The 15,661-nt window shown below is 35.8% G+C and overlaps 1 protein-coding gene across 1 annotated transcript; it reads right to left on the reverse strand.

Annotated features, from left to right (window-relative positions):
• Window positions 1-121: 121 nt before the first annotated feature.
• LOC129893415 (putative callose synthase 8) lies at window positions 122-15,392 on the reverse strand. Its single transcript, XM_055968940.1, has 41 exons — window positions 14,840-15,392; window positions 13,403-13,503; window positions 13,044-13,165; window positions 12,852-12,933; window positions 12,648-12,758; window positions 12,382-12,501; window positions 12,091-12,183; window positions 11,916-12,007; window positions 11,670-11,796; window positions 11,106-11,243; window positions 10,952-11,028; window positions 10,696-10,849; window positions 9,772-9,897; window positions 9,557-9,674; window positions 9,116-9,444; window positions 8,915-8,967; window positions 8,764-8,824; window positions 8,496-8,577; window positions 8,362-8,411; window positions 8,184-8,270; window positions 7,977-8,117; window positions 7,791-7,894; window positions 7,546-7,630; window positions 7,304-7,464; window positions 6,806-6,929; window positions 6,610-6,704; window positions 6,394-6,532; window positions 6,104-6,255; window positions 5,627-5,733; window positions 5,402-5,521; window positions 5,228-5,296; window positions 4,971-5,139; window positions 4,758-4,869; window positions 4,037-4,156; window positions 3,845-3,960; window positions 2,947-3,030; window positions 2,329-2,441; window positions 2,014-2,243; window positions 1,026-1,874; window positions 709-894; window positions 122-594 (listed from the first exon to the last, which is right to left on the reverse strand). Exons 1-41 carry the CDS (start codon window positions 15,072-15,074, stop codon window positions 367-369), a joined length of 5,862 nt encoding a protein of 1,953 aa, XP_055824915.1. The 5' UTR covers window positions 15,075-15,392; the 3' UTR covers window positions 122-366.
• Between the last annotated feature and the right edge of the window lie 269 nt (window positions 15,393-15,661).

A 15,661-nucleotide genomic window follows, 5' to 3' on the forward strand; every position in this document is an offset into this window, starting at 1 on the left:
ACTCAATGCAAGATAAAACAATCCCATATTTTAATATTTTATCTCGAGATTATTATTCCTTATCCTCATAACCTAAGGTAGGATGACATAAATGGTGCAATTATTCTGTGTGATTGAACACTTAGATGAAAAGATCATAACTTTTCAGAAGGATTAGATTTTAAGAATGTGTAGTATTTATCAATGTCTATGCACAATAGCCTACTATAGTACTATACCTGTAAATGAAAGAATTATATAACCTATTGCTTTCCCAATGGAGTATATCCACATGACAAGATGTTTCTACTACTATTTTGCTATTCTACAGTAACAGAAAAATATGTGTACATGCTAGTTATGTAGTGCAAACTCAAGTATAGATCACTAATGATTCTTCTTTCCTGCAAGAATTGGCTGAATTTGCAACCTCCTACTGAAAGCCTCATTGAACAGAAACCGAGTTTGGAAAGCCGAAATTATTGGAAGCCAAGCCAATGAAGCTAGAGGCGCAAAAAGAACAACACCCATTCCATAGTCATAAGCCCGAGCAAACACCCGAGTGAAGTGCCACAATCCAGTACCTTCAATCTTGGGTCTCATTACTTGTCCAACCTGAGGAAAACAACACCATGTACGCCAATGAAATAGATTAAAAACGAGACAAAAAAATAGGATGAGGAGAAAGTATCGTGTAGCAAAATAGGCAAGAACATATACTGGACTTACCAATATCAAGCCCCAACCAGTTGGTAGAAAAGCTAGACAGCAGACAATCAAGTCTTTGACAGACAGATGACATATGATTGACAGGGTAATAATAGTAGCCACAACTCCTAGGAACAGAAAAGCTTTAAACAGCCGGAAAGTTAAGTGATGGTTTGCGCTTAAAAACCTCCTTCCAATATTCAGCATCTGTGTCATGAAGGAAAATTCAGCAAGAAACAACATACCCAGTGTAGTCCCGCAAAGTGGGGTCTTGGGAGGTATGTCAGCATTGTAAAGAGACTTTGAAAATTGAAGGCAATGTGCAGGAAGAAGCTTACCTTGATCAAGAGGAAAATAAAAGCAATGACAACCCATGAGAGCACATAGACAACAATATTTTTACTTTGGTTGGATATGTCAAGGTGATACACCAGTCCATATTGGTAAAGGAAAAATCTTAGTGAAAGGAGTATCTCAATTAACCGCGAAAATAGCCCTGCATGACGAAGATGAGCTTGTTCATCGTTCCACCAAGATTGCCAACTTTTATCTTGTTGTATCCCTATACCACCTTGCTGATTAATCCACTTGTTCCAATCTTTCCAGTCATCGACTATCTTGCCCCAATCAAATCCAGAAGGATTGAACAGAAATGGTGCAAACAACCAAGTAAATGACATGAACCATATTGCATATGTAGTTAAAACATATGCCAAATTGCTCTCGTATGATCGCCTGAACAAATCATAAACAATTAACAGAAGCAGAAGTTCAAATCCTTTGATGAAGTGACTCCGAGAGTAAAGCCTATAGTTTTCAGTGAAGCTGGCATGAAAAACCACAACTTTACGACCAGTAGGTCTATACTTGGCACCCCCATGAAGAATTGTTCTGCCATAGTAATGAGATTTTGTTCCATAGGAAAAAGTAAAGAAAACAGCAGCCAACTGCAGTTGCATGAGAACAAAATCTTTAAGGGCATTAAGATACCCGCGTTCAAGTCCCAACTCAATGATCATTGGTAACCCCGTTAAAAGTCCAAGCTGGATGAAGGATTGAGAAGCTAGAGCTGTTTCTAGTGACTTTATGTTTTGCAGTTTTGCCTCAACGAGAAGCGCTCTTTGTAGACCACTTAATACCATGTATAGCTGACCGTATAGAAACACATAAATCGTAATCACTGATATCTGCAAAGTTTTGACAGCAGGGATTAAAAGAGACATATAAATCAGCATATCAAGACATAGCATATTAGTGACTTAATAAACAAATTCCATGCTCAAAGACAGGCAAAAGAAGAAAACTTATAAGATTTAATGTAGTTACCAGGCTGTTGAAGTAGAAGCCAACCGTTGTAAAATAACACGAGAGCATTCGAAAGAAGTCAAATCTATGGCCAAGGCGGTACATATCACGGCTGATTGTTTGTTCACTGTTTCCATTTGCAACTTTAGCTTCAAACTTTGAAATTTGGTTAAGGCCTACATCACGACCTTTTCCAACTTGCATGTACTCAAGATATGTGACATGTCCCCGTCTCAGAGTCGTGTTAAATCCTACATTACATCAGATACTGTCATGTGTTTTCTTATCTATACAACTCAATGATGTCAAATAAACATTTTGTATTAACAGGAAAACCTGCAAAAACATCTTCGCTCAAGTTGATTGTTTTAGATGCTTTGCTAATGCCACCTCTTGTCAAATGAAATACGCGGTCAAACACATCCGGGTGCCCATAATGGAACCTGACCCTGAAATTTCCGATGGAAAAGGAAAAATTACTATAAGCAATCTGAACACAACATTATATATTTCTTGTTTCTTTTATGCAAGGAGCTTTTAAACAAGAAAAACACCGTGTGACATTGTAAAGGAATAAAGTTAATGGTCAAAAACACAATTAAATGATCACTTTTTCGTGAGTTTCATTCCTCAACTATTCGTTGTCCTCTTTACCTACCTAAAACTATCACTCACTTTGTATTAAAACACACCTCGATGCTGAGTTGGCCAAATATTTGTTCCCAATCGACAACAGGCGCGTGTAGGACAACTCAACATCAAGGCATGTTTTAATACAAAGGGAGTGATAGTTGAGGTAAAACCTCGCAAAAATGTGATAGTTTAGGTATGTGTTTTACCATTAACTCAAAGGAATCTAGAACTAATCTTTTATCCCCCCATAGATAATTTCCTTATTAGTTAATTGACCACTATTACATAAAATTAAGCATGTAAAAATAGGGCTTAAATTACCTGAGTGGATTAGCCAGAAGCCTCTGGCCAATGGTGACAAAGCTGGTCTCTTGATAGGACATAAACCAAGCTAAAGAAGAAACACTGCAATCAGGATGAGAGTTTCTTTAGCATTTTACTCAAGAATTTCTCTTCTTTAGTCTTATTTTTCTTTTAATAACTATTTTCCTCTTTCTAGAGTTAACTCGTTCTGCATAACACGCAAAAATATTCTTGTTGATAATGCAGTTGATACAAGGAATTCCTAATTCACATTCATAGCTTAAAGATGGCATTCGTTTCAAAGATCAATAATAAGATTGATTATGAACATTGGCAATTTAATTGAAACAATATTAAGATTGATTACGAACATTGGCAATTTAATTTTGAAACTAAAGGTTTGAAAATTTTAAGACTAACAAAAAGAAGCTAGAGAAAACCACAAATGCTAAAATTTACACAATTTGAGAACAGATAGTCAAAGTCTGAAAGATTAAACCAGGCCATTTACTGGGGTAAACGTACTATATAGTTTCATAATCAATGGGGGTTAGGATCATGGGTGTGGCCTAAATTAGGAATTACGTTATAATTCATATGAATTAGGCCATTTTATTGATCCTTTGTATATGTGTGAGAACCTCTGGATTAGGCTCAAAGTCTAATACAACAAAATCAAATGAGTGATCCTACTTGAATTAACACATCCTCAATAATACCATCAGCTCTAGCTATAGAACGATCGGCCAATTGTAACAAAATGGTGGTTGGTTTAGGTTCTCCCAAGCCTAATTTCTTAGACAATTTGAAAACAGATAGTCAAAGTATGAAAGAGTAAATCAGGCCATTTACTGGGGTAAACGTACTATATAGTTTCATAATCAGGTCACAATAATCACAATCCTTAGATGCTAACCTTCCTGTAAATATGTGTTCTCTCATGCCGAGTATTGAAGGAAGACGTCGACCATGGTCTTTCAGGAACTCTTGCAAGATATTTCGCATTTTCAAAGCTTCTTCTAAATAATTATCCTGTAAAAAAAGCTATTAGAACAAAATATATGAGAGTGAGACTATTCTTTTTTCAAATGCTAAGGCTAGTGAATACCTGGTTCATGTCAATTGTTTGGAGAGCTTCACCGCGTGTGAAAATTATGGAATGATTTTGGTTTTCAGGTTTTCCTTCTCCAATATTTGGTGGACCTGGAAGCTTTACGCGGTATACTTCCTACAACAGTTGAAAAAGATCTGTAAGAATAAACATAGACCAAAAATTTAAAATTACAAGACATCGTTCATTTTGACACACGACACAAAACAAACAGATAGATCTTCCTTACTGCATTTTCTTGAGCAGCTATGTGCATATTGACAGTGAAGTATCCAAAAGTATTGAGCAAAAGACGGCTTTTTGAACTTTCTAAGCATATAGAGTATGTAGTCAAAGTGATTAACCACAAAAAGTTCAACAAGTGATGATGATACTAGGAATCGAGATCTCGGTAAATGATACCTTTATTTACCTCAAGTTATGTGTTAAAATTTTGAAACAGGACAAAATTTTGTATATTGAAGACATATAAGAACTTGCATTTAGTAAAGATTTGGACCTACGAGTCATAAAATAAGTCTCTTTCGATAAAATCCAGCTATTAACTACGAGACTCTGCAACTAACACAACTATAATCCTTGACCTTAATAAAATGTCACAGTGCATGGACACAAAAATGGGGTAAAAAATCATTTCCTATCTGAAAAGCATGGTGTAATTACACTATCGAAGCAATTTTTCTATCTAATATATTCAACCGCTTGGAGGATTCCATACCTGATCAAAACCGTTAACAGCTTTAACTAGAATAGATGAATAAACTTTTCGTGGCTTGTCTGCCGTAATTTCTTCTTTCTCCTCAACATAAGCAACACGCAAAGAAGGATACCTTTAAGTAACACATTGATAAAATAACACGATTAAATTGATGAAAAACGTCTGTTCAAGTACAAAAGTACCCTGGATTAAAGTTTCACTTGGAAAAAGTACTTTCTCATCAAATTAAGTATGTCTTGGGCCTGAGGGTCACCAGTAGTCTTCTGTAATCCATATATTTGACAAGACACAACATGTATAAATTTCATGTCTGCCAAGGCTTCAAGTTGAGCTGATAATGTATCGTTTTTCCTCTCAATTGCATCATAACCTTGGAGGATATCTGCGGAAAGACGGAAACCAGCAGATGATGTTCACTTGAGTCGAATATCGGGGTAGGGAGAAAATCAAAATATCTGAATATGACAAACCTTCATCCTCAGCCATGTCAAGAAAAGCTTGCAACTTCAGCGCTTTCCTGTAGTACATCATTCCTCGAACTGTTTTGGTTAATGAAACAAAACATATAAAGAACATTTCTAGCAAGGACAAAGTTTAAATTTCAGCTTATATAGAAATAACTTTTAGAGGAAAGATAAATCCACCTGTTCTGCTTAGAGTTTGTCCTCGGAAAGAAGCCCAATTTCTCTCTTCTTCTTCAATTTCATCACTAGATTCATCTATTCCTTCCCTTTCCATGCGCTCCAAAAAGTTTTCCCATACATCTGAGAATGTATAATTAATAAAAATATTTAGTTAATCAAAACTTATGAGATGGAAGCAGCTCTCTCTCACTCTCTAAAATCATAGAGAAGTTTTGTCGTGGCAACCTGGAAATATCTTTTTCATATAGAAAAGGATAGAGACCCCTTGTTTTCTTGAATTGAGCTCCTTCTTTGAAAATTTGACTTCCTCCATTAAATGTGGAGTTAGAACACTGTAAAGTAAACATGTCCCTGTAAGTAGATTTACTTGTTGAAATCTGTTTACAAAAGTATTAAGAGTTGATACTCATCGTAAGCTGTTACACTTGTACAGGTTTACTTCATTTGTTTATTTCTCAGGGTCCATGTGAGTTATTAAATATTGGTCATGTCACAAAGGATGAACTTTAAATTGAAACACTGCTATTTCATGAAATGTCCCTTCTGATTCAAAAGTATGATCGGCCAGATATCAGTACATCAGATATATGCCTAATAGGTGGAGTATGTACATTTTTTCTGATGATATGAAACCGAATTCCACATACGGGTAGGAATTTTATGCAAGTGACAAAAGTATCAAGTAATGTTATGAGATCTGACCTGAATGATAACATGTTCCGCACCTTTGGAGCATTTGGCATGTTCATAAACAGAGAAGTGGCAAAAAAGGAAATCCTCCTGCGAGCCTCCAAGTTGGTCGGTATATCCAGTGCTTTATCTTTGACAGTAAGCAGTAAACGAAACCGCTTGATCTACAATTGAAACTAAATCAGTCTCCATACTTGCAATAGGTTTGTGCAGCTACACGTATGTTTTTAGGTATGCCTATAAGTACTCACAAGTACACTATAAGTAAAGTAAACCATAAGTAGTAAAGTATTTGGAACCACCTTTTCCAATAAGGAATCACTATCTGGCAATGGAAAATGGATTGAATCCTTAGATGCAAACAGTGGTGCTTCAATCCAGACAAAATATTCAGCAACCTCTTCCCCACTATGCAGGTGAGCATCAAGTGACTCCAACGTTCTGCAACCACGAAGGGTTGATTAGACACAACATAAATATAAGAATTGTTATGACTTGAAATTCTTTAGGCATCTAACCTTGACCCATTAAACATCATATCGGTTGTTACAAGCTCAAAGATATCTTGAATTGCCAATACGACTTTGTTATGAAGGCTTTCATTTCCCTCAATCTTGATAAACCAATGTGTCAATATGGAAAGCATGAGTCGGACAAATGAAGAGATTGGTAATAGGAAGGGAGCAAAAGGTTGATGTTTGTTTGCGAATTTACCAGAAGTTCAAGTAAAGTAATACACTTATCACACAGAACCGGCAGTTCGCTCATCTTCAAGTCCTTGAGAAGTGTTGATTTTTGAATACTTTCATCAATTTCATCTAAGATACCAGAAATAACCCTGAAAAGTGGACAACCATGTCATGAATGGGAGTCTAAAATTGAAAAAAGAGAAAATGCAGAAAGCACTGTCACTAGTACTGATTTCAGTACTCCCTCCGTTGCAATTTGTTTGTCTAGTTTTGACTTGACGCGGAGTTTAAAAACGTAAAGAAAACTTTTGAATCTTATGGTCTTAAACTAAGGATATATAAAATTTACCAAAATGTCCTTTAATCTTGTTGTTTTAAAAATGCTAGGTGGAAAATTAACATTAAAAAGTTCCCCAAAAAGGAAAGAGACATTCTTTTGAAATGGTCTAAAAAGGAAAGTAAGACAACCAAATTGAAACGGAGGGAGTAATAAATTGCATTTGAAATAATAGTCAAAAATTACCTTCTCTCTAGGTCACCAACAACAAGAATTTCGAGGATGTATTTCAGTGATTCATAGCACTCTATCACAACCATATACATGTATGTATCCTTCTTTATTGTTCTTAAAAGCATTTCATCCTTTCCCTCATAGTCTCGTGCAATAGATAATGCATTTGCAAGCTACCAGAAGATGGACGATAAGTCAAACAGTAATCAATGCTAATACCAAAACTAGACAAAGCTTCAAGATTAGCATGGTACCTTATCTGCTAAAAGAAAAATAGGCCAATAAACACGACCAGAGAATAATTCTGGTAATACAGGTATTTTCATCAAATCCATCTCCCTGTTGTCAGTTATTACACAAAAGTTTTAGCTTTTTATAAAGAACAGCATGTCTTGGAGGCATTTTCTGAAAATTGCAAAGGAAATATATATATATATATATATATATAGCTTTTTATAAAGAACAGCATGTCCAAATAAGCTAGACAGAAATAATTAACCTGTCACTTATCACGTCCTCCTCCCGAAAGCTACTGATGATCTGGTTCCACACGAGAGCAAACTTCACAACATTGCTCTTTTCCCTTTCTGATAAGTGAAAGTTCTGCCAAACGTAACTCCGGATGGATGAGATAGAATTATAAAGAAATTAGTAAGTAAACTTAAAAAATTTCAATGGTAAAAACCTTTTGGAATTGGAACGTCAAAGGGATGAGCCAATTCATTAAGGTGTTTCTAGAATCTTTTGCTTTGGGTGGGACAAGACGAGCACTGAAAGCTTCAGGTAATGAGTAAAATCTACTTCTCAGCATTCCTAGCGTCCGAATCTGTGGTAAACAAAAGAGATGAGAGTGTCCATATAGTGGCTTAAAAATTAACTAAAAAAAACTCACCTCACCAAGATGGTGGAGGATTCCATACACTCCGCCAAAGACGGAACAGTAGACAGAATACCAGATTTGTGCATCCATGAAATATACCTGTAACAACAAGATTCAGCACGGAAGATTTTTTTTTTAAAAAGAAAATATGAAGCTTCAGAAACAAAAGATGCAAACATATATAACTTACAAGTACTATTGGAGCCCATATAGCAGCTATTGCTCCAGCATTGCTCTTAACTAAATTGGAAAAAATTCATTCAAAGGATTCACATATGTACGCTCTTCAGCTACTCAAGAAGATAAAAAGGTTTAGACAATTACCTTTGGGGAAAAGCTCATGCCAGTCATAACTTTTTACTCCGATTGCCATGATCTGTCTTGTAGGTGATATAAGTGGTTTTATCTGGATATTTCATGAAAAGTTAACTAGCTTGTAGGCACAGATGTCTACACATTCCAATTGAAACTCGAAAAGACTTTTGTTCCAAAGTCTTGCAGAGCATAAGTAAAACTATTTCTTCATCTCAAATAAGAAGGCTTAGATTTATAACTAGCTTTTAAACCAATAAGAAGGCTTAGATCGACTCACCTCAAATGTGTAGCTAAATATCAATTTGCTTGTTAATAAGAACAGCCAAAAAATGGTATACCTAAAATCAGAAATAAGGCATAATGAGAAACCCATCAAGAGATTACTTCAAATAAAAAAATAGGCTCAGAGTAGGAGTAGTAGGAGATACTTCAGAAGGGAGAGTTGGCTTTCTTGCATTCCTCGCCCAACATATAGCTTAGGCTGCATTTTGAAAACTAAGAAAAGTGAATAATTGACACAATGTATAACTAAAAGAAACTATTTTCCTTATATTCAAACAGGCCCTAATCTTGGACTTCCTTTATCCAACACAGTTGTGCATGCTAGGATCAGGGCAGTGAAAGTTTACCTGAGTCCACCAGGATAAGAACATGCATATCCGGTAATTGGAGGTCTCGATATATTTTCCAACCACAGGCACAAAAAATAGAACCATGTCAACTGCATTGGTCATCAAGTAGAATGCAACTGCAACCATATAGGAAGAATAGCACCACTCTCCAAGCCAACTCCCACTTTGTGTTGAATAGCAAGTATATTTTCTGCGAGAACTAGCATAATATATGGGAAGAATGATGGTCCACAACATAGCAACAACCATCCTCAGCACATGTTTCAAAGTTTGATTAGGGTCTATTGTACATCGAGCTTTCCATGTAAAGATGATGTCCAGAATAACTGCAAGAATGAGAATCTCTTCATACGTTTTGGCTTAAGTTATGATACGGAAGTAGATTATAAAATATGAAAAAGGTGGACAATAAAATAACAAGAGACTTAGTAGTCAGACCACTTAAAAGTTTAAGAACCGCTGAAGTGATGAAGATACTCATAACATCCTCGAGTACTGTTGCATCAAAGACTTGTAGAGGAGACTCCAAATCGTGAGATGCCATAATTATCATTGCCTAAAAGAAAACAGTCAAGAAATGAAGAAAAGAAAATGGAGCTTGGTAAGAATGTATACTTAAGCTATTGTTATTATCTTCTCTTACACAAACACACCTGAAGTGATAGGATAAAAAAGCTCCACATCCTGTCAAAGCATCTGAAAATCTGCCAAAATGAGCGAACTTCTACAAAATTTGTCTTCCCCGGCCACTTTGGCTCACGCCGTTCATCCACTAGGATCTGAAGATCACAGAATGAAACTGTAATTATGGAATTTTACTAGAAGGGCAGCCCGGTGCATGAAGCATCCCGCATTAGCAGGGTCTGGGGAAGGGCAGCACCCCAAGGGGTGTGATGTAGATAGCCTAACCTAATGCAAGCATTAGTGGCTGCTTCCATAGGTTGAACCCGTGACCTATAGGTCACACGAAGACAACTTTACCATTGCTCTGAGGCTCCCCTTCAATTTTGGAATTTACTATCATAAACATAAGGACAAAAGAATTGATATTGCACGTGCTTAGTCCTGGTGTTGCAACAAGCTCAACTCATTGTAAAGACGGACACACACGTATGCGAGAAGCAAATTACTTATGTTGCCACATCAAAAGCCACCTTAGAGCATATATTAACTCACATTTCCTTTTTGAAGGTTTCCATTGTAGTTACAATACAAATAATAACCATTTTAGTTGATAAAATCATAAAATATACGAGTCGTTTGAACCAATACAGAGAACCTTTCAAGCTAATATGTGACAATGCTACACATAACAAACAGGACTACAATACGTTGATAGACAGAAGGCTGAATCATTGAAAGAGAAAAGACATGTACCCCTTCCCATAGACCTTATATAGACATTGAGCGATCGAAAGGTTTTGAGCCCATTTTTTCTTGATTTTACAGAAAAGGGCTATTAACAATACAAATACGAGAAAAAAAGCAAACTTGTATTATCAATGAAATGTCAGGACGCTTTCTTGTGTCTATATACACTATTTACTATAATTTGAAATGTGAACAGGGTAACTTACCCCCATTTCTTCATCTTCATTTGCATCCTTGTTTTCTTGAAGGTTGGAAACAGGAGCCTTTTCTTTTTTAACTTTGACATTATTTGGAGATCCTACACAAAAGAAATCATGGTCCAGACGCATGGGCCAACCTATTTGAAAACAATCTGGAGACCTGGAATAGCGAAGCAACCAGCGGACCACAACAAATTCCTGATATATTTAGGAGTAACTCAACTGAAATATAAGATTGGCATTGAGAGAAAGTTAGCTCTACCAAAAGAATTCATTCAGATCATCATAGTTCCTCCATGTTGAATGATCAGCTGTTCCTTTTCCATTTTTCATTGCTTCCTTAAGTGTTTTAGGGACAAGGTTAGAAACTGAAATTATGGAGATCAGAGGTAAATGCATGTCCAACCTTGAAGTACCTTATATATGACATCATACACCGGAAACACTACATTGTTGAGAAAAGATTCTGAATCTCCTTGGTATGCTGGCATGACCTTTTCTCCGGTTGTCATGCTTACAGCACCGGTTAGCATGCTATGCAGCTCATATGCCATCTGCACGGGAGTATATATTTTTTTCAGCATATTTGCATTGTATTTAAAATAGAGGTGTTAGAGTGGGTTAGAATCCCACATCGGTTGAGGAATGGACTGGTGATCTACGTATATAGACTTGGCAATCCTCCCCTCATGAGCTAGTTTTTGGGGTTGTCTTAGACTCAAGTGTCATGTCTTTACATGGTATCAGAACCATGTTCATCCCTATTTGGGCTTCCGGTCGTGGTCCATTTGGGCCTAAACGTGAAGGGGTGTTAGAGTTGGTTATAGAGTCCCACATTGGTTGAAGAATGGACTGATGGAACTTATGCAAGTATTTGAACCTCTAAAGACAGATTTCAGAGTAAAAACAAAACTACTTGCCCTGCTAGTCAATCTTATATAGAGTCGCCTTTATAGAAATGGCATAAACTTTCAGCTTACATGGTGAAACATGTAACACAAGCATTCTGGCATAAATCTTAAATTAGCAGCCTCTCCCCATATTAGAAGATAAAGAGCTATATACAGAAGTTTGTACTGTTGGGCCTCCTGTTTCAGATATGGTACCCTGAAGAGCAATAAGATAACGAAAAATATGTGAGAGAGTGACATGAAGTAAGAAGAGCAACAACAACTTCAGAAAGCAGCAGAATTCAAAATTTATCACCATTTCACAGATTATCTTACCTAATATTGCTTTTTCGTCCCAAAAATTTGCACCAATCTGTATAATTTTTAAAAAACTTCTTCATCAGCTCATCAACAGCAACATCCCCTAGCTAATACCAGGAAAGTAAGCATAACAAAGCCGATTAAAATGACACCTAAACTTGAAAGAGCCGGGTAAACGTTAGTACAGCACCTTGGGTACTAATACTTGCTTCTGAGTCTGCCGAACATGCATGTTAGCAAGTAATAAAATTAAATGCTCTCTCTGGTTGGCCACATTCCCTTTCTGATAAGAGAAAAGTGATATTAATTATAGATGCCATAGATAGGGAGGATAACATGCTTGACTTAGAAAGTTGTGAAGTCCATAAGAAATGATAAAATTTCCAGATTTGATAATGTTGACACAAACAAAAATGGATAAAGAAAGAAATGGCGGTGGAACGGAGAATATATGAACTGAAAACTCTAGAAAGGTTAGTACTTGAAATCCAAAGCAAAACTGGAGCCACTTGAACAAATCCAGGTTGGTTTCTTGTTTTCGACAATCTTCCAGGAAAGGCAAACCACGAACATCGCGAACTGCAGTAACCGCAACTTTAACCTGTGGAACATTAAGCTCATTACATATGAGCTGCCACAGGGAAGGAAAGAAAACAAAATTGGCCAGTAAATAGGCTTTTTTCACTAACATGGGAAAAAAGGGGAAGCAACTGCCACAGTCAAACTCGTATAATTATCTATACATACCTCAGGGAGTTGCATGATTGCGTGATGAATTCCTCCTTGATCAAGAGGAAGAATGTTATATGACACAAATAGTTCAGATTTGGCATCGCTACTCTCACTCGCAGCTAGACCCTAATAAGAAGACTTGCAGAAGTTTCTATTAGCATGTAAACCAACGATTGAGCTAATCAAAATACTAAGAGAAGGAAATCGCATAAACAAAACCTGAACACCTGCTGCTCTGGAAACTGTATCCAATACTTCAAACAATACTGAAGCAACAACACGTGCTTTAGTCAGCCTTTCTCTGTGTAAGTAAGAGAACAGAATACGAATATTACTGAAAGTTACTGATGATTTTAAGGACAGCAGCATTCTTGGTGACAAAGATAATTCCTAACTGAGTGGAATCATTACCTATTTTCGAGATTTCTCTCTCCACCATGTTTGATGATGTAGTCTTTATACTCACGATAAGCACGTCTAAGTTCACGTAAATCAGTCCTTTCCTTTCTTTTCCTGAGAGTAACTTCTTCATCCTATAGTTCATAAAATTAGACAACATGGCAATTCAATAGCATGAATCTAGACAGAAATGAAGTACCACGAAACTATTTTACAAAAACTATCAACTGTGATGGTAGGTCTCGGGATGAAATGAAATGGTGCTATTGTAAGTGGACCACGAAGAATTGAAGCAAAAACTGATATTTACATTTCAATCTCTCTTAGTGGACTGTAAAAGAAGACTTGGTCCAAAATCCATAAGAGTGTACCTGTTCAAGCCGTTGAAGAAGAGCAGTTTTAAACTGTCGTACTCCTCGGCCATTTGAATTCCTATCCAAGTTATGTGCTACTTCGAAAGCATGAAACCGACCTGCTTAAGAAAACTGGATTAACCACTTATCACCAAAAAGAAAGTCAAGTACTATAACATCAAGAAGAAGAATGAGAAACCCAAATTATGAATAATATTTGTTTAGGCCATTCATTTCCTCTGTGTACATTATGGTTGTATAGATGAGAAAAGAATTTTCACCAATGCACATGCTTACTATTCACTCTTTACATTTCTCAAAAATTTATTCCTAAATTAGAAACTAGCAAAGATTAAGTGTAAAATCAGTTCATACTGTTTGTGATATGTAAAATCTCAACAATACAAAAATGTTTACTAATCAAACTGTAAGTTCAAACAACCACCTTACTGCAGGAAATGAAAAACGCATGGTTGAAGAGAGAACTACAGGCTGTTAGAAGAACAATTACATAAATGTTCAAATAGCCAACAATTATTCACATTGAATTCAAATTCCACAATTGTGACCACAATTTATGGTCAATGGAAAAACTTACATATTACTATAACAAGTCCCCAACAACAACTACGTCTCAGTCCCAAACAAGTTGGAGAATATTTTACATAGTACTCACACTGTCCCAAAAAAAAGTGTCCCAAAATAAGAGTCGTTTTAGGAATTCAAGACAAAAAATAACAATTGTTTCTAACTATATCCTTAAACTCCCTCCATTTCATATTAAGTGAATTTATGAGACAATGCACACATATTAAGAAAAATATTCAAGGACATAATTTGAACCATACTTTCCACTATTGGCCTTTTTAAAATCATAAATATAGCTTTGCAAGTAGTGTGATTTATCTCCTAAAAAATATAAAATTTCAGGACAAATATGAAAAAAATTTCAAACATCTATCTTAAACTTTGAACAATTCAATTATTTTGAACAATGAAAAATCCCTCAAAAAATCACTTAATATGGAATGGAAAGAGTATTAAAGAACTACTTCTTATTAATAATGCTCAATTCTCAAGAAAAATCTAATAAATATGGGTAACATAGCTCAATTCTCAAGAAAAATCTAATAAATAGGGGTAACATAGTAAACTACACCTTGTATTTACTATTTTTCTTAATGTGCATGAAATGAGCTAAAACGACACTTATTTTGGGACGGAGCTAAGAGAAATGTATTGGAAAAGTTGAATTGGAAAATATCTAGTTTGTGTATACTTTGACTGTTTTCTCATACAAACGGACATGTCATAATAGAACTCCATTTTCGAATTCAATGAATTATACTAATAATCTCTTTTACAACCCATCACAGACAAGAATGACACTCTGCCACTTTCACTATAACAACTAAAACAAGTTATCATACAAGAAAATTTTAGATAAAGCCTTACAAAGATAAGCCACTCGAGGCTCTTCTGACTCGATAAGATTAGCAACTCGAAGAAATCTTTGAATCTCTGAAATCAAAGTCACTGGTAACTTCTCACTATCAAAGGTCTCAGGCACATGGTCACGCCCGTAAGTGATTGATCTAGTGAATTGTCTTTCATTGCTTGTGGTATAAACTCTCCTGCTGGTACTAGCAGTACTTTCTTGAATTGGTTCAGCAAGAACAATTTCTGCCATTTTGGTAAAGGCCAAGAAACAAACTTGGGAATGTAGAGGAACAAGAATGCATGAGATTGAGAGTATAAAAATAGGATCTTGACTGTATATACATGTTTGGTGTCAAAGTGTGAATTTGCTTTTTGGTTGCTTTTGGAATGTAATCTTTTCACTTTTGCTTTTGATGCTTGTGTTTTCTGAATGAGAGAGGGATCTTTTCCATTGTGGAAATCAAAAAAGGAAGTTGAATGAAATTCTAAGCGGGTATTTTTTAATGTTAAAATAATATTACTATAAAGAATGGGGCCAAGAAAAAGCCATTGTTCACCTGGTTAAGGCATGACATTACATAAAGAAACCATTCAGAATTAGGCTGAATACATGGACAGTCCTTAAACTTTGTGAGTAAATTTCATTTAGATACTCGAACTAGGGTATGTTCTGATTCAGCACCTGAACACATGATAAAGTGGTCCTAGCTATTAGACACCCTAGTTCAAAATTTTGAAAAAGCTTTTGCGAATATTCTAAAGCATCTTTACCTAAACAAGTTAAACCATTTAAAATATGATACATCTTGACCTCACTAAGTCGTAATACCTAAACTT

Source organism: Solanum dulcamara, chromosome 6, assembly GCF_947179165.1.
Source record: "Solanum dulcamara chromosome 6, daSolDulc1.2, whole genome shotgun sequence".
NCBI classification, from domain to species: domain Eukaryota; kingdom Viridiplantae; phylum Streptophyta; class Magnoliopsida; order Solanales; family Solanaceae; genus Solanum; species Solanum dulcamara.